The sequence below is a fragment of the Electrona antarctica genome (genome assembly GCF_951216825.1).
Source record: "Electrona antarctica genome assembly, chromosome: 5".
NCBI classification, from domain to species: domain Eukaryota; kingdom Metazoa; phylum Chordata; class Actinopteri; order Myctophiformes; family Myctophidae; genus Electrona; species Electrona antarctica.
This window is the reverse complement of record NC_136810.1, coordinates 31,470,739-31,493,260: the sequence shown is the minus strand read 5'-3', so window position 1 is coordinate 31,493,260 and position 22,522 is coordinate 31,470,739. Positions and strand designations below refer to the sequence as shown.

Below are 22,522 nucleotides of genomic sequence, written 5' to 3'. Positions count from 1 at the left end.
TGGGAAAAACCGAATCCATTCTCTTTGGTTCAAATAGTAATCTCAGCAAGGCTGATGACTTCTTGATTAGAGTGGTGACAATATTATCACACGAAAAGATGAAATCTGCTCAGAGTACAGCAAGTGCACACCCAAAACACCAGAGGGAGCTCAACAAACCATGTGCAACACAGATTCGGCACAAACAAGGGACTAAATGCCCTACCAACAGTTATTAAGACATGCAAATCCCTTGACTCCTTCAAAACCGCTCTCAAAGGGCACCTATGGACGGCTGCAATTCGAAACTGGCCCCCGTAAAACCTGAATCCCCCACCCACCCCTTTTTCCCCTCACTGTATATGTTTTTTTTCCCTTTTTACCTCCTCTATGATGATTTCCTGTTTTTGGCTATATAGAGTATATTTGTATGTCTCTTAATTGTTATGATGTAAACAAGTGTAATACTTGGTATTTGGTGTCGTCCACAGTTAACAGTTTTGTATTGAGTTGTGCTTGAAATGTACTGTAATTCTCCAATCTGTTAATACATTCATCAATCAATCAAACTAAAATGTTGAACGAGGTTCTGAAACCGCATTGAGGTTAGATTAACCATACTACTTTTAGCGATTCAACCACTTAAATCCCAAACCACACCTGTTTTAAGGTCAAGCACACCATGGGTGAAAGTCCAAGACAAATGTCCCTTGTGAACAGTTGACCATGACCTGTCTGTCTGTCTGTCTGCTCTTTCTGTTAGCTGCATGCTAAGCTGCTGGAGGCTGAGCGGCAGCTGGGAGAGTTGCAGGGCCGCCTGAAGGAACAACGGCAGCTCTCTGGGGAGAAGCTGAAGGACCGTGAGCAGCAAGCAGCCGACCTCCAGCTCAAACTCTCTCGTGCAGAGGAACAGGTAGGCTCGGCTGCACCGGTGTGGAATTGGAAAAGTAACGGACCCAAATGTACGTCTGCATGATGAACAGATTTTGATTTAACGCAACGACTGCCATGGACGGCCGATCTCAGTCTTTTCAAATCCAACGGCTCATTGCCATGGACGGAGATCTGCGTCTTTTAATGTTTTATATTGATTCAGCTTGAAATTGTGTCTATCAGCGTCTCCGTGTCTTGGAGATAAACAGGATGTGGTTGGTCCGTCAGTAAATAGGTTCCCCCCCGTTGACTTCAATGATAGCCGAAATCTTAACACCCTTTTATCTCGGATCCCAGATTCCGATTCTAATCAAAACAAGCTTTATATACGGCCGAGTTCAGGTCGCGTGGCTGGTCTGGGTCCGCGATCCTCCTGCAATAGGATTGTTTAACCGTGAGCTAACTTCTGGTTAAGTCCCGTGAGCTAACTTCTGGTTATAAGGAACCTCACTTTAAAATGCTCTTGGCACATGAATGGACAAAGGCTGAAACAATTGTGGCAGTCAATGTGTAACTATACTTTTAGCGATTCAACCACTTAAAGCCCAAACCACACCTGTTGCAACTTCTTGCAACAAAACAGTTTAAGGTCAACCACACCAATGCAACTCCTTGCAATTCCCATTGGGGATAATGGTTGCAACTTGCAAGTAGTTGCTTGTTGCAAGGAGTTGTATGGCGAATCATTGGTGCGGTTTGGTAAGGCAACAGGAAAGGGACAACTTCAGATGTACTACAGAATATGTTGACAAAACTATCAGTTGCTTTTTTCCATATCATTAATGTATATTACTTAAAATTTGAATTATTCTGAAAAGACGACTGTACAGGTAGCATCATTGGCATCACGATTGGAACATTTTACTAGCTTAAAATGTCTTCACTATCTGCCTTATCAGACAGATCGTATAGATCTTACGCAAACCTTAATTGCATGATGATGTACAAGCAAAACACAATGCATCACGAAGCAATGCATTGTGTGCTTGAATATCTGTTCTTTTTTTCTCATACGGGCAAACCTCTTTGGCTGGCTATTTGTGGCAGCGTAGCAGCAATCAATGGGCAGACACACAGAGGAGCTGGTCCCTAATGACATTCTAACAAAACAAAAATGTGTGCATGATTGTGTATTGGGATTCTGCCTAAACAAAATCAGACCTGTCTGAAGTGAGTGGTGCAACAGTGCCCCCTGTTGGTACCCTATACATACATACATACATACATACATACATACATACATACATACATACATACATAGGGACACTGTTGAGGCTGGGGATGATTTACCTGTTCAACCACTAATTCAGCATATTTATTGTTTATGACTGAGAATGCCAAATTATAACAGGTATAGGTCTTTAAGCCCTATACTGTACTTCCTCATACAACCGATCACCAGGCTCTGAGCTTGTAGATCTGCCATTTTTGAAAATGTTAATCTTTTGCAAATGCTCGCCTACAATGATAATAGTTGAAAATAGTTATGCCAGGTTGAAAGTGGTTAATCGTCAGATATCCTTTTAATTTAAAATTATTTATTTTTTTATCCCACGATTTTGCAACCCATTTTTTTCACCCAGTGTCAATTATCTAATGTAATCCTGTGCGCTTCACTTCCTCTGCCAACCTGGGGGAGCAGCGGATTGACTTCATGCTTCCTTCTATGCATGAGGAGTCCAAGCTGCTCTTTTCACCTGACGGGGGAGTTTCCCCGGCTGGACGTAGCATGTGGAAGGAACACGTTATTCCGACCAGTTCCTTCCCCCTCCATCAGGCGCCCCGGCTGGCCAGGGGGAGGTAGTTTAGAGACCAGGATTACTGCATGTTTTTTGTGAGGGTACCTACCCTAGGGGACACGGGGAGAACATGCAAACTCCACACAGAAAGGCCCTTTCGCCAACCCCGCCTCGGGTATGAGCACTGATGACGCGGAGAAGGTAACACGCCCCCAGCGCCCACAGCGGGCATCGAACCCAGGACCATCTAGCTGTGAGGCGACAGCACTACCGACTGTGCCACCGTGCACCCAATCGTCAGATATCTTGACAGAATGTGTAAAGTGCTCACTTTGGTGTCTTTCTGGATGTCCAGTTGAAGGAGAGTGCCAGTAAGAACACGGACCTTCAGCACCAGGTGGAGAAGGCCAAGCAACAGCACCAGGAGGTGCAGACCCTGCAGCAGAACACCAATGGCAAGATGCGGGAGGCTCAGGTAGCGGTACCACCCAGTTCCTTACCTTCACTTCAACAATGGGCTCTATGCACACACGTCATTTTGGAAAGAACTTGGGCCCCTTCCCTACTTCCTTCACAGGTGTTACCGATGATGCTAATGAAGGCTCTAGTGAAGTCCATTCTGGTCAAACAGTGTCACGGTGCTGCTGCTATTGTGCATGTTGACTCACTGGAAACAGTGGATCTCAAAGTGTCCTTGTGCAACTCTGAGAGTGTACAAATTCCAATTGTACACTCTCAGAGTTATCGGGGTCCTTGAAATTAAAAAGTTTGAGAACCACGGCACACTAAATGGAACAGAGCCTTAATTGGTATCATCGGTAAAACCTGTGAATTTCAATTCAATTTCAATTCAATTTTATTAAAGTGTCATGATAACAAGTTGTCTCAAGACACCAACAAAGATCCACCCAGAGCAAGCAATATTGCGACAGTGGTAACGAAAAACCCTTTTTAGGAATAAATGTCAGGCAGAACCCGACTAGGGTGGGCGGCCATCTGCCTCGACCGTGTCGGGGGAGAGGGGGGTGGGGGATGAGGGGAAATGGGAAGAAAGAATAGAAGAGAGATAGACAGGGAAAGAGATGCAGGCAAATACAAGTAGTAGCAATAATAATGAATGCAGTCCATGGTCGTGCACTGTGAGGGGGCCGGGTCCACGGTCACGCTTTGGTGGGCTCCGTGAAGGGGCCTGGTCCACGTCTGGTCCAGGTCGTGCTCTGTGAGGAGGCTGGGTCCACGGTCACACTTCTGGTGGGCTCCATGAAGAGGCCTGGTCCACGGTCACACTCGGCAGTCAGTTGGGGGTTCATATTAGAGGTACACGGAACTGTGAAGTGGAGTGGTTCCCCGGATGTTGAGTTAGTGGCAGGCCTTACTGGAGCCTATACAATGTTTATTACAAGCACTGCTGGGAGACAAATCCACACAAACAATGTAAGATTTAGGAAATTAGCAGACGCACAGCACAGGTGTGGGGTTTGGTGGGAGGTTCCCCTTAAGGCTCACTCATAGTCCGGACCCCCGGCGGCGAGGCGACCACAGCTCCGGTGGTGAGCTAACCACCGGAGCTGAAATAACGTTGAGCGGTGGTGAGTAAAAAATAGAGAGAAGGAAGTGAGTGACGGAAGTAGGGAAGAGTTATTCGGTGTGCATGGAGCCCATTCCTGCTTTCTACTTCCTGTTCTGACCAAGCTGTAGTTAATAACAGGAATTGTCTAACTACTAGCATTGTCTGGCAAAATTGGCACGCAATGATATTTGCATAAATATTGTTTTGCATAATTATACCTGGTAGCAATGTCATGTCAAATCATCTCCCATTGACCTGCATTTAGAATGTGATTTGATCATTTATTTTATATTCCATTGTTGAGTTAATCATTGAGCGTTTCTTTTCACTTGCGATTTTCTTTTTTTTGTGTGCCAGATGATTAATCTGATTCTGATTAATTCAGAATTGGGTGAAAACTCTTCAGAAAATCTGACAATAATGGAGACATTGAATGTTATCAATCGATGTTTGGCACACAAAGCTATCATAACGGGTGTCTCCGTTTTAGAATGACCTGGAGCAAGTGTTGCGTCAGATTGGCGATAAGGACCAGAAGATCCAGAACTTGGATGCCCTGCTGCAGAAGAGCAAGGACAGTGTGAGTCAGCTGGAGGCAGAGAGAGAAGAGCTGTGTGCCAAGATCCAGGCTGGGGAAGGAGAGACGGCTGTCCTCAGCCAGCTGAAGGAGAAGAACCATGCACTACAAGAACAGGTACTGTAGAATAGATGCACACACGCTGACCCAACTTAAAGGGATATCATATTTAACTTTAATTTTATCGTCTACTCAGGCTTATGTGAACACCCCAGACAGTTTTTTTTAAGTTGCTTGATTCAGTATTTGATATTCATTGTACTGTAGCTGCCCCGCCCCCTTCCTATACAAACCCATTATAACTTCAAACTCCATTTTATTTAACACCTTGAGGGCTCGGGCCTATTTAATCCATTAATAAAATGTGCCCATCGTTTATAGCGCCCGGACCACTTTTACCGGCGGACCGGAAGTTGTTGTGAATGTGTGTGTAGCAGCTAACAATAGCCACACCACTCTAGAGTCGATCGACAACAACGGGAGGTAAGAATAAATCTATCGCGACTAGCGACTGGACCGCGGAGTGCCGTCTAACACAGGATCTTTTTTCATAATTAGACGGGATGATTTAGATTGTGAGTTATGAACGCTTTAAGATTTTCGTTGTCGTCAGCTAAACAGGCAGGGAACATTTTCGATGACGTGTCACTGTTGTGCAACACCGAGGATTGCGCAACAAGCGCCTCTAGGCTGTAGAGCGATGGGATCAGTTTTCATAGCACTAATTTGACGGAGATTAATCAATCTCCGTCTCGGGCAACTGACCGTGAACTTGAACTTGACGGTGATCTCCGTCTTGCGCCTCCAAGGTGTTAACCATGACAGATTAATCGAAAACACCCGTCTTTTTTCTGCTGACTGATACTGCCCTCCTAATATGTGAGGGGGTGTTTTTTCATTTATTTTTATAATTGTTTTGGAAAATGTGTAGGACTCTGCTGCGCGACGGAGGAGACTAAAGAATAAATGAAAACAGTAAATGAAAAAACACGGCCCCTCACGTATTAGAAGGACAATATCAGTCACCAGAAAAAAGGTTGGGTGTTTTCGATGAATCTATCATGGTTAAAATAGAGTTTGAAGTTACAATGGGTTTGTATAGGAAGGGGGCGGGGCAGCTAAAATGAATATCAAATATCTAAATAGTGAATCAATTAAAAACTGTCTGGGATGTTCACATAAGCCTGAGTAGACGATAAAATGACCAAACGTTTTTTTGAGAGTGAAATATCCCTTTAAGTGGAGTTTAGAAAGTGGCACCAGCTTGGATCGGTGCTGCAGCCAACACAATTGACGAGTCGCTAAGCTCCGCCTCCAATAGAGGGTATGCGTGTGACATCATCATCAAACCAGGAAGTTATGCAGGAACGCCTACTGAGTGGCAAAAACTACTTTCTGGCCTTGACAGCCCATACATCCACACAGAAAAGTCTTATCTGATTGCATTAAACAACATTAAACAATGTTAAACTCACTTTGCCTGTTGCTTTGCCACTCGATTTGCCACTCGATGTGCCATTCACTTTAAGCATGCGCATACTCTCTATACTAGTGATTGTCCAATGCTATCTTAGCAACCGTTGCCATTCGCCATAGACTTGGACAACCCTTCCATTCATGCACCAGGGTAGATGCGTGGTTGTTTACACCACCTCAAAGACCAGCCAATAGGGTTCAGCAGTGACGAGGGACTACAGTACAGTGGGAGAATCAATAGGGTTCAGCAGTGACGAGGGACTACAGTACAGTGGGAGACCAGCCAATAGGGTTCAGCAGTGACGAGGGACTACAGTACAGTGGGAGACCAGCCAATAGGGTTCAGCAGTGACGAGGGACTACAGTACAGTGGGAGACCAGCCAATAGGGTTCAGCAGTGACGAGGGACTACAGTACAGTGGGAGACCAGCCAATAGGGTTCAGCAGTGACGAGGGACTACAGTACAGTGGGAGAATCGGCACAATGACTAAATTGGGAGAAAAAAGGAAAAGACGATTGCAATAAAGAGAGAGAGTGGCAACGTAAAGATTGGCTGCTAGTATAACATAATTATCCAACAGGATTCAGGTTTATTTGTCATGTGTATAAATACAGTGTATAAATACAATTAAATAATTTTTTCTCCGAGCACTCTGTCTTAATACAATATACACCAGTGTATACAAGACAAAAACACAAGTATAGTGCAAACCAACACAAAAGGAAGTTACAATGTAAAGTGACAGTGCATTACAGTGCAAGGTCAGCTGTTCAGCAGCCTGACTGCCTGGGGGAAAAAACTGTTACTGAGACAGTGTTTACGTCAACATGAGCTAATGGTCTTTTCTGTAACTGTCGACGGGGGTTGAAGGTCACCCACATGACAGACAAGCTGAAGAACCAGTCTGAAAGCCACAAGCAGGCCCAGGACAACATCCATGACCAGGTCCAGGAGCAGAAGATCCAGCTGCGGTCTGCCGAGGACCGAGCACAGGCACTCCAGGCCTCTGTGACTGAACTTACAGCCCAGCTCACAGAGAACAAGGAGAAGGTGGCTCAGCTGGACTCACAGGTAACCGTCACAATCACCTGTGGCTCTGATCAGAGCAATTACTGACTCAAATAATGAGTCAGAAATCCTAGCAGCTAAATTAGTTGGACACTTATTTGGGAAATCTATTGAACAGCTCTCTCCTATTATAAAATGGAAATTCTGATATTTAGTAGTGTATAACTTCTATCTTATGTATGTACTCTGATATTTAGTAGTGTATAACTTCTATCTTATGTATGTACTCTGATATTTAGTATAACTTCTATCTTATGTATGTACTAAGTATGTACTAAGGTTGGGTGACGAATACGAATATATCGGCATTCGTGGATTGGATGAGTCCATCGCCGAATATTTTATTAGGTGATTTTCTCAGCGATTTTATTTTATTTTTTATTTTGCAAAATAATACTCAAACCTTATCAAACATTCAACTCTTCAAATGTCGCCCAATTAACCTGTATAGCAAAATAAAGTGTGAGGAAAATTTGGGCCAGCAAACTAGTAATAGCCGCCGGTGGAACCCCCCCCCCCCCCCCCCCGTCCCCTTGTAATGGTATGCCCCATTGACCAAGCAGCAGCCATGGCAGCAGCATTTGGGTCCGGGGAGGAGAAGTTACTGTAGGCTACATGACATGTTGTTTCATCACAACCGACATGCTTCAATGCACAACCCTTGAAGTGTGGGGGGGGGGGGGGGATAAAAGAAGAAGGAAAAGGAACAGACGAGGAGTGACAAAGCATTAGCATTGCAACAAGCTAAGCTAACAACAACACCAGTTTAGCTCAGCATGCTTGTCTGATTAAACTTCACTTCATCTCCACCTGTAATCTATGTTATTTTGTTACTCTGACACCGGCGCTGCAAAAACAGGCAGATCTGCAAAGCTCTCAACATGTAGCGAACAGCGCTGGAAAAACAGGCAGATCTACAAGAGCTTGTAGATCTGCTTGTAGATCTGCCTTTTTTTTAATATATCGACCATCGGCGGCATTTTGGGGCAGACGATGGGTGATAAAAATCGTATAAAAATACTGTCCAACCTTAGTATGTACATACAAGTTTGCTAAAGTATTCGCCCCTTTCATCTAATTTGTTTCACAAACAATGACTTCCTCAACACAAACTTGTTGAGGAAGTCAAGGGTTTGTTTTATTTTGTTATATACACTACAGCACAAATACATGTACCGGTAGTTTAAGATGGCTTAATCCACATGTTTTCTTCCAATGCACCCCCAGCTGAAGGCCAAGACTGAGATGTTGCTTTCTGCTGAGGCCGCCAAGGCTGCCCAGAGGGCTGACCTGGAGAACCACCTGGAGACGGCCCAGCATGCACTGCAGGACAAGCAACAGGTCAGAGCCTTATGTCTCAGGCCACGTTTACGTTATTGGGGGTGCCAGGCGTCTGAAATACGAAGAAATCTGCAAAACGTGTGATGTCATGGCTCTGCTCGTGTCGGCTGATGTAGACATACGCCACGTGCGTTTGTCCCCCCGCCGCCAGTCCATTGTTGTGGACTGGCGTAAAGAACATCACAGCTTTGATCGCCTACGGCACTCGCCTATGGTTCCTTCCATGCAGTTACAGTCATCATATTCTTTATTATAGCACACAACCTAATGTGTTCTTTTGCTTTTATACCACAGTTTATTTCAATATCTCAAGATTAAATGATCTCTTTATACAGTATGTGTGTTGTTATCAACTTATCTGCACGATGTTGCAGCAAATAGCACAGAAACAATCTTGCATAAAGAGATAATTTTGTTTAAAATGACCTTAACCTCTGTCTCCTCTCATCCTCTCTGATGAATCTGTTTTGTCAAAGTGCCCAATAATAACCTGACTTCCCTCCCTCCCCCAGGAACTGAGTAAAACTCATAAGAAGTTGGAGGAGCAAGGCCACAGGCTGCAGAAGAAACAGGAGCAGTGCAGCCAGTTGGAGGCTGGCCTGAAGGAGTGCAAAGACAAGCTGCTGACTTCAGAACAGCGGATAGAGAAGTTAGAGGGACACGGCAAGGTCAGTGTCAAGTGTACATTATATCGTTGCTGCCTCTTTTATCGTACATTAATGCCCTACTTGATCATACTACAGCGTTACACGAAAGCATCAAAGGTGAGCTTATAGATTTGCTTTTTGAATTTGAATCCTGAAAAGTAACAGTTTTGGACCTATGAGGTTTCCACCCGACAGAGACGATATACAACACCTATACATGTGATCCTGTAAAGGTACCTCCAATAAAAGGCCTGCTAGTATGTGCTTTTTGTCTCAAGTGTGACTGGTGTGGTAATCTGTGACAGAAAGTGGAGATGCAGTTGGTGGAGGTGCAGGCAGCACGGGAGCAGGCCCAGCAGGAGGTGCAGAAGCTCCAGACAGAGAGGTCGGAGGCGAAGAGGAATGCCAAGGAACTGGAGCACCAGCTGCAAAAGGAGAAAACAGGGTGAGACACACCGACACGGGAGCACAGATTGGGCCTCGTTCACAAAGCTGCTCTTAGATTTCTACTATAGATTTCTACTTTTAGTTTTCCTTTAGTATTCCTAAGTGAAGAGAAACATCGGATTTGTTAAAGGGTGTGTACAGCCTTGATTTGTGGGCATCTCAGTTGCATACGATGATGAATTCAACCTGTTCGTCAAATCAAAATCCACGTTCATGTTTGAATCATTTGTATTGTTCCAGTTTGTGTAAAGTTTGGCACTATTGTATTTGATTGTACATGAAGAATAAGGTATTCTAATAACAGTCACCTATGTTTTGTGCCACGTACAGTACGAGTGTCACGTGCAGTTTGTGTTTCGTGAATGAGGCCCATTGTGTTTGATAAATAACTAGAAACCAGTAAAATGCTAACTTGCCTTTTCTTTGATATTGAATACTTTGATTGAATACTTTATTAGTCAGACATGTAAACAGCACAGAGGTACAGTAAGACATTTAGGCTAAAAGGATACAGTAACATTAACAAAGTCCTGTTTTTTGTGATAAGGGCTGTGACGCTACAAGGGGAGCTGAAGAAGAAGGCGGCTGCCTTTGACGACAGCCGCCAGCAACTGGAGCGATTTGAGCAGGAGAGGGGGGCTCTCAGAGCCCACCTGGACAAGGTGACACAGGAGGGGAAGGCGCAACAAGCAGAGTTGGACAGAAAAGCACAAAGCTTGGCATCAGACCTCCAGAAGGCCCAAGAGGAGAGAGACACTCGAGGGAAGGAGCTCGCTGCTGCTAAAGACAACATGGCCAAGACCAGCAAGGCCCTGAAAGAGTCTCAAAATCAATTAGACAAGGAGAGGAAGAGCAGTAAGTCCACTATGGAGGAGAAGGTGAGTTCAGTAAACTACAATGTGTTTCAAGCTCAATTATGTATACTTAATCTTAATCCAGTGTCATGTTGATATACCGGTACTGTATCTTGAGTAAAGTGGACCAGCCTTTGTCACATCCATAGCTTTGTGTATGTATTATGTATTTGTTGTATATTTCTTTATTATACTACTCTTTAGGAGAAGTTGCATGAGAAGGCCAGACAGGAGCTTCTGAAGAGCAATGAGGCCAGCACTAAGGAGCTCAAAGAGGTCAAAGAGCAGACCGAGAGGCTAAGAGAGGTATGCAAGTACAGTAACCTTACAGTGTGGAGGAAGCACTAACCACATGGTCAATGGGCAGGATGGGATGTCCCGATCCGATCATGTGATCGGAAATCGGGGCCGATCACGTCATTTTCAAATGATCGGAATCGGAGCAAAAAAACGTGATCGGGACATCCCCAGTATCAATATTATATCCATATCATGATATTAAGCCCAAACCACACCAAAGGGGTTTTTAAAGGACCACTTCACCACTTTTCAACCTATCTTCATATAATAGGTCCTCATTAATAATCATGATAAAAAAAATCTACTCGGTCTGTGTCTCATAGGAGGGCATCATTAGGCAGATACTTTTTTAAACAAGATTTATTTACAAAAATGTTTCGATTTTTATTATCGTGGGAACGATAGCGTCCATTTTCGCATTGCAACTTTTCAGGAACAGAAAGCCTGCCGTTTCTATTAGCTTGGATTCCCCATCGATGATGTCACTGGTGGACGGGTTTCTGAACTGCCCACAGCCCTCTTATGAGACACAGACTGAGTAGAAAAATATTGTGCCATTTTATCATGATTATTAGTGAGGACAGATGATTATATGAAGATAGGTTGAAAAGTGGTGAATGGTTTGGTTTGGGCTTTAGACTGGATATTGCCCCCCCAGGTTGGCAGAGGAAGTGTAGCGCCCAGGATTACAGATTAGATAATTGACACTGGGTGAAAAAATGGGTTGCAAAATCGTGGGATATTAAAAATATAAAATAGACTGGATACTGTGTGGGATTTTGGATAATGTACTACGTCCTACAAAAATATAAATATCGGATCGGGAAAAATCGGTATCGGCAGATACTCAAAATCAAATGATCGGAATCGGATCGGGAGCAAAAAAACGTGATCGGGACATCCTTAGTTGGGGTCTAAGTTATATAGCCACCATGTGAATATGGCCAACTGCTGTGATGAAATAAACCAAGTCTACATAAACAACAATCTGTCCCCAGACAGAGAAAGGCTTGAACACCAAGCTGGCTGCACTAACACAGCAGCACTCAAAGACTCAGGAGGCACTGAAAGAGAAGGAGAAAGGCGTTCAGCAGCTGCAGGCACAGCTAAAGACAGTCCAGGGGTCCTTCGACCAGGAGAAGAAGAAACTGGAGAGCCATGTGACGGAACTACAGGGCACTAATGCCAAGAAGGCAAGTATCGATCCCCTCAGTTCCATAATACTGTTCACATTTAAACCATGTTATAATACCAGTTGCATATTTATATTTACATCATCATTATATCTGCAGTGCATATTGGTTTATTAGTAGTGATATGTGTGCATGTGTATAAATAAACTGCCCCCCTGTATCGGTAGGTTGAGGAGGTGGGCAGGTTGAACGAGAAGGTATCAGGGCTGGGCCAGGAGATGGCTGCTGAGAAGAGTTGCACAGCAGATCTCCAGAAGAGCTTAGAGCAGAGCCGAGAGAGCCTCACCAAACTGCAGTCTGACTGTTATGGAAAGGAGTCTGAGGTTTCTGCACTGCGCCAGGACCTCAAGGTATGTTTTACTGTACATGTACACAGAGCTTCTACATTTACACACAGTTACATTTATTTTCTTTTGTAAATTATTGAAATAGTTTTGAGGAAAAAATTCTACTTTTTGTCCCAAAATGACTTGACATGCATATAACGAACGATGCAATGTGACATAGCTCTGTTTACACAATGCTGTACCCCTTCCAACTACTGTATACTTTCCCCATTTTCAACTGTTTTATTATATTTTGAGTTTGACACTTGCTTTCAACTACAATTTACAATTTAGGCATTTAGCAGACGCTCTTAATCCAGAGCGACTTACATTAAGCAAGAACAAAAAGCATGGGAATACATCACATATATAAAAAGCATTTATCAAGAAACATGTGTAAGCTAAGAACGTAACTAGAACATATCTATATAATGACACTATACATATAAACTATACATATATATTATACTATGCTGTACATATATACTATGAAGTGCTATGACTACATACAATGCAATTATTGTGCTGTCTACATGACATGCTATAAGTCTGTTTCAAATGCTATCTAAGTCTAAAAAGTGCTGTCTAAGGCACTGTCTAACTAGCTACTAAAATTTACCATTTGTCTCACTGGCACATTTACAGTGAAGTTAATTTATGGCTACGGGCCTTTTAAAAAATAAAATGAATAAATAAATGTGCTGCACTACTGGCCACACCCTGTCATGTAATAGTACATCTTGAACCGTTGGCACCTGAGGAAAAACAGGTAGTACTACATGGATTTTGGGGTGTGGCCAAATGAGGCCAACAGTCAGCCTGGGCACACTTGAACTTCCATGCGCGGACAGAAGAAGCTGTGTTTTGCGTCATTTCCGTTTTTTTAGACAGCTGGTGGATGGAAAAGAAGCTTCACCCACGCGGCAGAATGCCGCTGGGGCAAGCTTTTCCGGGAAATGACGCAAAACACAGCTTCTTCAGTCCGCGCATGGAATCTTAGATGTGCCCATACCCAGTAACCTACATACACAGTGCAACCTAGTTGAAAGCTTCATCCTGACCTGTAGAGGTCAGTGCAACGCTAGTTTTCTGCACATACATTTCTTGTGTGTGTGTGAGTGTGAGTGAGAGAGAGAGCGAGAGAACCTCATATGAACTCTCTCCCTGTCAACGTAGACATCAGAGGAGAAGCTAAAGCAGGCCCAAGAGGAGCTGGCTGCCAACCGCACACATCAGAGGGTCCTGGAGGAGCAGATCCAGGTAGTGAAGACAAGCCGTGCCTCTTTGGAGCAAGAGCTGGCCAAGCGGGACGGGAGACTCCAACAACAAGACCAGGCCCTAACAGAACTCCAGAAACAACAGGTACACGCACACACACACACACACACACACACAGACAGACAGACAGACAACTGGTGTGACATTATGCTACTGATGTCTTGTCTTTTTCTACCTCTCAGGCTCTGGCTAAGGATGGGTTGGAGAAGGAGAAGGCCAGAGTAGATGAACTGACCAAGGCCAACAGCAGCTTGGAGAAGAACACCACCAGACTGACTGCTGAACTCAAAACTTTAGCGGACAAAAGTGACAAGGTCCGACAGTTACTTTTAATTATTATAACATGGCCACGGAGATTACTCCGTTCAGACTGGCCGGAGGGTGTGCTCTATTTTCAGATAACCGCACAGTTTTGATGTAGCGGTCTCATCACCGTTCTAAATTAATAAGCATAATAAAAATTGTATTAGGCTAACTGTCATTTAATGTTAACATTAGCTCATTAGTGTGGCTTCTCCAACTTGCTGTAGTTGTATCACCCTGAATGATTCTCCACCTCATTCAAATCACTATATTCACATCATCCTCAGCTATAACCCTGTATCTTCCTGTTTCGATACCAAAGGAGGATACCACATCTTACCTGCATACAGAGTGATCTCTGACTTTTGGACCAATTATACAAAACTTATTTTTGTTTATCCTATGTTCTTAATTTTGGCTTTTACCAAATGTCTTCTGCCCAAATTTGTGCACATTTAGCCCGGATATGGTTTTTAAACTCGTCCACATTCACAATGATTCATTGAAAATAAATGTTCTTCCAGACCTCGTTAGTCCATGTTTCTATAACTAAGCGCTGTCTTTCAGGAGTTGCGTGAGCTGCGGGAGGCCAAACAGCTGTTGATCCAGCAGAAACTGGAGGTGCAGGGCCAGGTGGAGGCAGCGCAGGCAGCCCTGGAGAAGGAGCAGAAGGAGCATCTGGCCTCCCGGGACGGTGTGGCCAAGAGGGAGGAACAGCTCCTCGCCCAGACCAAGGAGGTCCAGGCCCTGCTGGTATGACCTTCCATAAAATCTGTTGAAGACCTCATGATTGCCTAAATGTGCTGTATTTGGATTATTTCTAAAACTAGAGGTTCACAGGCCTTTGGCCCGATCACATCTAGCTTAAAACTGTGCAGTGTGTCGACGCACGTGTCACATCGGCCGTAGCCACTCGGAAGAAGGAAAGACAAGAGTGGAGTTCCTATTGCGTTCCTGGTTCTGGGCCGTGAACAGAACGCAGACGTTCTGGGATCATTTCTGATGTTGTGCTGTGTCGAGGTCGCAATATTAACGCTTCTGAAGATAAGTAGATGTTTAAGATGGAGGGAGCGAGTCTAATGGCCACTTTCAAAAACGGAAACTGCAGGACGGAAATAGCAGAAGCACGTCAGAGCAAAGGCAGAGCAGAGGCTTAGACGGCAGTCCCGCATACTCTGCGTACGTTACGGTCTATGACTCGTCTACAGGATTGTGAACACAAGCAGCTATTCTTATTTGTATATATAGTTAGAGCAAATAGCCGTTCTACTGTACACGCTCGCAATTGTCTCATTGCGATGCGTGGTGAGCTTGTAGATTTTCTCACTGCGTCTTTATAACATTTTCAGACATTTTTTTGAAAATGTTCGCCTATAATGACATGCCCAAAATAGGGACACCAGGAGTCCCAACATTAAATCCTCCCTCCCTCCTCAAGGCGGCAGAGAAGCGAGCCAGGGAAGAGCAGGTGAAGCGCAGCGAGGAGGCGGAGGCTAAGCTGGGCGTGCAGGTGACCGCTCTGAACGAGAACGTGGCCACGCTGAAGAGAGAGTGGCAGGGCAGCCAGAAGCGCGTGGGCGAGCTGGAGAAACAGACGGACGAGCTGAGGGGAGAGATCGCCGTGCTGGAGGCCACGGTCCAGAACAACCAGGATGAGAGGCGGGCTCTGCTGGAGAGGTTTGTAATATTATATTTGTGCAGGCACCATGAGATGAGCGAAGGTTTTGGAAATTATTTGTTTCTTGACGGTAGAAAATGTCCTGAACCACGTTCAACTTGGAGTCCCTAATTTGGGCATCTCATTATACTGTAGGTGTAAATTAAATGTTTGATTTTTCTTTTTTTTTATGAAAATAGCCTAATATCTACTAATTGAACCAGTGTAACCGATTTAGCCTAATTGTTAATGACTGAATTTTAAAATAGTTTAAGTTAATTTAAAGTGTGATGAGGTGTGGTTTATTTACCGTTGTTCTACGGTCATGTCGTAGGTGTGTGAAAGGCGAGGGCGAGCTTGAGAAGCTGCAAGCCAAAGTGGTGGAGATGAGACGGAAGCTGGATGACACGACTGCAGCCATGCAAGAACTTGGCAGAGAGAACCAGTCACTGCAGGTTAGACCCAACAAATAACACTAGTTAAGACTTCCACACTAGAGCTATGATTCTTGGTGTACCGTTTAGATTAGTGGTGTACACTACAACAAAAGACTATTATTTGCAGTTCAGCTAGTTATTTGAGCCATGACGAGCCATGTAATGACTCTAATGAGGCCATCAGTGTGTATGTAGTATGTACTGCATGTCACTCAAGAAAATGTCCACAATGAATGACCCAATACACGCATTATCAAATCACAACTCAAGGCCATGCAACACATAAACAAAACACACATGCTATATTGATGAAGGCAGTTCAGAAACACATCCCACACACACACACACACACACACAGGCAATTGACACGTTGTATTATCATTGCACACACAATCATACAGTACATGTATATACTGTACATATTATATACCTGAATAGACATAAATATAGCACCTAAAACTGCGCTCTGATTACTGTACATATTTAGTCATTTCTATAAGCAGCAAAACCAAAGACCTTTTCTGTAAGCTACTTCTGTACTGAGATGTAACGAATAAATATATTACATTTTGTCATTTCATACATTTAATCTCTAACTCAATATGACATATGGTGCAATTTGACGGTCAAGCTCTGCGATGAGCCACATAGCAATTATACACACCTCTAGGAAGCTCTTGTATATCAATTGTCATTAACCATATGAACGCTAGTGTCCCTTTCCTGGTTATGTCATAACTTTGGCAAAAATAGCCAGTGTACAAGCTCACAATGGCTCACATGTGTTGTGAGCTTGTAGATCAGCTATTTTGTTTTGCTATTTTATGATGTTCATAGGCAGAATCAGAATTGTCACATTAGTTTTACAAGTAAAGGAAAGTGGGTGAAATTCGCTTTTGTGCATAGTTCCCATCTTGTTATTTTCCAAGCAAACAAATAAAGGGAAGTAGAGAGAGTTAGAGAAGGGGGGGTAAGGAAATCAAGGCAGGAAAGAAGAAGGTTTGTGGTTTTGTGGCATATGCGTTGTTTTAGAACTCTGGTCCCTTTCTCCTCCATATAGATCAAGCAGTCCCAATCTCTGACCAGGAAGTGGACAGAAGATCACGATGTGCAGAACTGCATGGCATGTGGAAAGGGCTTTTCTCTCGCCGTCAGGAGGGTGAGAGATGACATTCGTGCTCAGGGTTGATTGTTTATGTTCACACAGATATAGGCCACTCGTAGTGTTGTGAGACTGTCCTGTCCTGCGAGTTAACTATAGACTATACCTCTGTCTTGTGTCTCTGCGAACATCCAGCACCACTGCAGACATTGTGGGAACATCTTCTGCAACGAGTGCTCGTGCAGGAACGCCCTCACCCCCTCTTCGAAGAAGCCAGTACGAGTGTGCGAGACGTGCTTTGAGGACCTCCAAGGGTGATCTGTCTTTCCCCATGTATACCCCCTGCCCCACCCCTCTCCCTCCCTCCCCTCAGGCAGAGCAAGGCATGTTTTGTCATATTCAATGTGCTCTATAATGAACATGACGTGAGTTGTCATATTCAATGTGCTCTATAATGAACATGACGTGAGTGGACAAAATGCCCATCTCCCTGAGACAGCAGCGACTCAGCTCTGGCTCTGATGTGAAGGCGTCCAGGGGTTGAGAGCCATTCGTTTGAGGATTGACGACGCTCCTTCAACTGCAATGATGATGAAGCAACAGAGTCCGCTTCGAATGTTATCAACCTATAATCACCAGTATGTTCTTATCAAGACCATTCAATGCAGCTAGTATGGACATTTCCACAAACTGCCTACCGTGAGTAGGCGACTAGGAAATGCGGAAGTGAAATTACTGCCCGCGAAGCGAAAACATTGTGAAACTGACTTACATGGCCGGTTAAGACTGATATGAGGTTAAGGGAATTACGTGGCCGGTTAAGACTGCGGTTAGGGTTAGCTTTAGGCATTACAGTTAGTAATAGTCGGACAACGCCTGGCAACAACGTCAGTATGTGGAATATACATAATGGCTGCCTGCATTGAATGGTGTTGATAACGGCTGATGACGGACATTAAATACGGAGATGACATCAGAAACCGCTCGGGCCACAGCGTGGAACAAGACATGGTGAGAATGGGGAGGGCTAGCCTGTATCTGTATTGTGCCTTTGCTGCTCCTGTGGACTGCCAGAGAGTGGATATGGGGAGATCTGCACAGCACCATTCATCTCTTTACATGCACATATTTGCACCTTCATCTCCATGTGGCATTGGTTGTGTTAGCAAGGTGGTTGAGTTGGCGTAAGTGTTTGGTGTAAGAGGCTCCCAGAGGTCTAAAGGAGAGAATCATAATGAAAGTGTTGTTTGTATTTTAAATGAGGATGTAATAATTGTAATGGAAAAAAGCTAAAATCAAGTAATTGTTTTGTTAAAATCAAGTAATTGTTTTGTTAAATATAAAATATTATGGTCTAGAAATGGACTTAAGACACCTAATTTGTGTTGTGCATTTGTTTTCCTTCAATTTTCTATCTCCAAATCTGGAAATATAAAATGTCACACTATTAAATGAACCAAGTGAAGCCAAGACCATAAGCATTAACCGCTGATTTTGCCTTTTAAATGGTTTGCTGCCATGTCATTTTCCCTATGATTGTTGTTTAAGTTGACGACACTTTTCTATGCCTATGCAGCCTATACTGTATAAATTAAGAAATGTGTGAATACCAAAATGCAGGCAAATTGTCTTTTTTGAGCATTCCATTTAATCCCTCCAGGGATTCCCTGGCAGGGAATAACTGGGATATATAGAACATGATCTGACTTACTGTCAAACTAAAGTCAGCTAGTTAAAATAATATGTAATAGATTACACCAGTACGTTCCCAAACATTTCAGGTCGAGACCCAAGAGAGAGATTAGACGGGACCCAAACTAGTGAAAATACTTCTTAAACATTTGTTTTCTCATTTATGGAATTTCTTTATGAAATTACTGAATTCTATTTTTATTTTTTTTATTAAACAAAAGTGGAAAACAAAATATAGGGGCCCCATCTCATTTATGGAATTTCTTTATGAAATTACTGAATTTGATTTTTATTTTTTTTATTAAACAAAAGTAGAAAACAAAATATAGGGCCCACTGTTCCCACTGTTTGGGAACCAGTGGATTACACAATGATGATTGACACGACTATTGAAGAGTGGTTATTGCTGTGTGTCTTTGTGTTCCATTAACATGCAAATCTTTAAGTCGAACATTTTCCATGTTTTTCTACTCAAATCTGGTCCTCTACCTTTTGTGGGGCAGGATGGTGGTGAGATTGTTAAAAAGCTAAGTAGTAGTATTCAGCCTGTCTCATGACCAAAGAATGTCTGCAGGAGTCTGTAAAATGATGGAATAGAGGCAAGATCATAACCATGTTTGTGTTTTGTTTTTCAAATAGAAACAATGGAGCACGCACATCCACAAACTAAACGCCACGTGCTGGGCTGATGTAAATGATGGAGAATAAAGTAAGGTCTGCCCACTGGACTGAGCTCCAAAAGCTTAAGGTTTTATTTTCTCACCACAGGGTACATGACGTTTCGAGCCTCACGGTGCGGACCTTACTTTCTTCTGTGTTTTGTTTTTCACCATAATTTCTTTTCAGAAATGTAGTTCTCTACAAATGCTTTGGAGTTTTAAACCACAATGTCCTATCAAACACAAATGCATAGTATGAACATTTGACATGTACAACTGATTTTGTGTTGTAACTTCTTTCAGTGCTACTCGGTTCTATAAAGCAGCATTCATTTTTTATTTGCTTTTTTATTTCTACATATGGTGGTGTGCACCCCCCCCCCCCACAGTTAATGTGGTTATGAATGGTGCTTGTATGTTAAGCATTATTTTTGCCTGTCTCCATTCAACCGCTTTGACTAAGTACTGCTAGAGCCCTGTGTGCTCTGCTTTCAAGCAATAAGTGTGTGTGTGGGGTCATCTGAGGACCACAATAAGGACCCCCCCAGGAGGACCATCGTACTCGACACCGAGTGATTGCCGATGGGTGTGTTTGTGTGTGCAGCTCCACTGTGTATGGCTGCTCAAAAGCTTCTCAGCATCTCTTGTGCACATTCTTCGGAGACGTCAATGTTGATTTAATTGCAGTGGGTTTTGTATACAGCCTGTGTGACTAATCTGTAACTGACAACTGTAAAAAAAAAAATAAGATTTATTCATTTTTTTGTTATTTAAGTTTGCTGTCAAGTTATACCGGTAAGACCTTTATGTGCAATTGTCAAACTACGGTGGCTGGAGTGGGCCATGTAACTGAGCAAGTGACCGTGCAGGCTCTCCTCGCATTTTGCTGCTGATCTGAGCTCCGTCTATGCCCTGTACTTTACTGCACTGTAGGCTCTAGAAAAGAATGTTCCATTTCAACAGCCAACTTTCATAAGGACACTTATTTGTCTTTGCGTTGCATTTATTTTGTTTGTCTACCTCAGATTGGCACAGAAAAGGCACCGTTTTAAAACCTTAAAGATCACAAGTAGTATTTGCTCTAATAATGGTTACTGAGACCTAGATGGAAGATCTGCACCTTATTCTGTTCTGGGTTCAACCATGCAGCTCTCCAGTCCCTGCCACACACATTCAGAAAACAAAACCCAACTTTTTTTGCAATCGTCAGCATTTCTAATGTTTTAGTTGTCATCTTAATTGTACTTAATTGCTTATTAAGACTAGATATCATAATCTCTGTAAAATGTTTCTATTTGTAAAATATGTAAATCCAACAATGTCTTATTCATTTTTAGAAAATGGCACTATAGACCTACACTGAATTGTCTTGATTCACATTGATGTCAGTGGTCATGCATGATGAATCAGCCTCTCACTCTTTTCCATGTTGTGTGTCTTGGTACCATACTTCAGGGGTTCTCAACCCGTGGGTCGCAACCCCTCGGGGGGTCGCCAAATTATTTTCCAAAAAAAAAAAAAAAAGTTTTTTTTTCACGGTTTTTCAAAAATAGCAGAGCTACAAGCTCGTAGCGCGCCACTCGGTGGCGCGCTATGAGCTTGTAGATCTATTTTTCATTAGCTAAATTATAACATGCTTAAAACACAAAGGGGTTCCCGCCCAAAATGGGTTAAGGTTATTGTAGCAGTCAATTTATATTGGGGGTCGGGAGGGGGCGGGGGTCCCGAGATATTGCCAAAGCATTTCCGGGGGTCCCCGGCCAAAAACGTTGAGAACCCCTGCCATACTTGGCGATGTGGGTGTGCCTTAAGCAAAGGTCTTGTTTGGTCTTACTCTGCGTAGGCAGTGTGACATGCACCCTGCACAATAACATCCTCACTTTATCATCATTTTAACTTGGAGTGTTCAAATAGAACCAATAACCGGGTTAAGGGTCCTTCACACTGAGCACCATAACGATAACTAACGTTCATTGTATTTATTATAGATGTGGCGTGGACTCTGCCATCCACTTGATTTTTAAAACAATAGTTCTAGTAGCCGGGGAGCCACAGGCCCAAAAGCTCAACGGTTAAGGATTAACCTGTGATGTCATGACATACTTTATTTGTTTTTTCTATTCACTTGGTCATTAAGGTCCACAGAATGAGAGGGCTGCTCTGCCGGAAACATCGCGAAAAAGAGTTACGACCATTTTTGTATACCACACCATAGACAACCAATATAAGGCAAAATTTCATCATACTTTAAGTAGCATGTGACATGTCAAACTAGGGGGTTTTCATGATTCTGAATCCATTTCAAGCATTTAGCTTTGCACGAAAAACACTCCTTGGCCTAAAAATGGCAATAGCCGTCATCACAAATGTGATTAGGTCAGCACATTTGGGATATGGCTGAATTTAGACCAAGGAGTGTTTTTCGTGCAAAACTAATGCTTGGAATGGATTCAGAATCATGGAAACGCCCTAGTTTGACATGTCACATGCTACTTAAGTATGATAAAATGTTGCCTTATATTAGTTGTCTATGGTGGGGTATAACTTTTTTTTTATTCCGGCAGAGCAGACCTCATTCTGTGGACCTTAATGACCAAATTAATAGAAAAAAATACAAATAAAAAGTATGTCATGACATCACAGGTCCTCTCAAATTTAGGATGGCTGGCCATCCGGCTATAGTAAACTCAGTGAGACCGGCCCTTTACAATGGATACATTAACATTTTACTGTGTGTATCACAGTCTCCATGACTGACTACTTGTACTGAGAGAGGGATTCATTATAAAAAAGGAAAATATATTTAATTTATGTGAAGAAGATGTACCAAGCTTTTTATTTTCTCAAGATTTTCCATGTTGACAAAGTAAATAAAACTTCAAGTGTTTATATTCCCTCTAGATAATTATTTATCGAAATGGTTTCATGAAAAAGTCATGGCA

The 22,522-nt window shown here is 43.1% G+C and overlaps 1 protein-coding gene across 1 annotated transcript in view; it reads left to right on the top strand.

Annotated features, from left to right (window-relative positions):
* Positions 1 to 21,026, top strand: part of eea1 (early endosome antigen 1) — a 33,702-nt gene extending 12,676 nt beyond the window's left edge. Inside the window, exons 12-29 of the mRNA XM_079501833.1 lie at positions 743 to 892; positions 3,007 to 3,126; positions 4,712 to 4,915; positions 7,147 to 7,347; positions 8,572 to 8,685; positions 9,198 to 9,353; positions 9,638 to 9,777; positions 10,327 to 10,657; positions 10,838 to 10,939; positions 11,932 to 12,126; positions 12,294 to 12,476; positions 13,629 to 13,814; positions 13,913 to 14,044; positions 14,601 to 14,786; positions 15,472 to 15,710; positions 16,025 to 16,145; positions 17,188 to 17,286; positions 17,425 to 21,026. Of these exons, the coding sequence (XP_079357959.1) occupies positions 743 to 892; positions 3,007 to 3,126; positions 4,712 to 4,915; positions 7,147 to 7,347; positions 8,572 to 8,685; positions 9,198 to 9,353; positions 9,638 to 9,777; positions 10,327 to 10,657; positions 10,838 to 10,939; positions 11,932 to 12,126; positions 12,294 to 12,476; positions 13,629 to 13,814; positions 13,913 to 14,044; positions 14,601 to 14,786; positions 15,472 to 15,710; positions 16,025 to 16,145; positions 17,188 to 17,286; positions 17,425 to 17,547 (2,982 nt within the window). The 3' untranslated portion in view covers positions 17,548 to 21,026. The remainder of the gene's footprint in view (positions 1 to 742; positions 893 to 3,006; positions 3,127 to 4,711; positions 4,916 to 7,146; positions 7,348 to 8,571; positions 8,686 to 9,197; positions 9,354 to 9,637; positions 9,778 to 10,326; positions 10,658 to 10,837; positions 10,940 to 11,931; positions 12,127 to 12,293; positions 12,477 to 13,628; positions 13,815 to 13,912; positions 14,045 to 14,600; positions 14,787 to 15,471; positions 15,711 to 16,024; positions 16,146 to 17,187; positions 17,287 to 17,424) is intronic.
* The last annotated feature ends 1,496 nt before the right edge of the window (positions 21,027 to 22,522 follow it).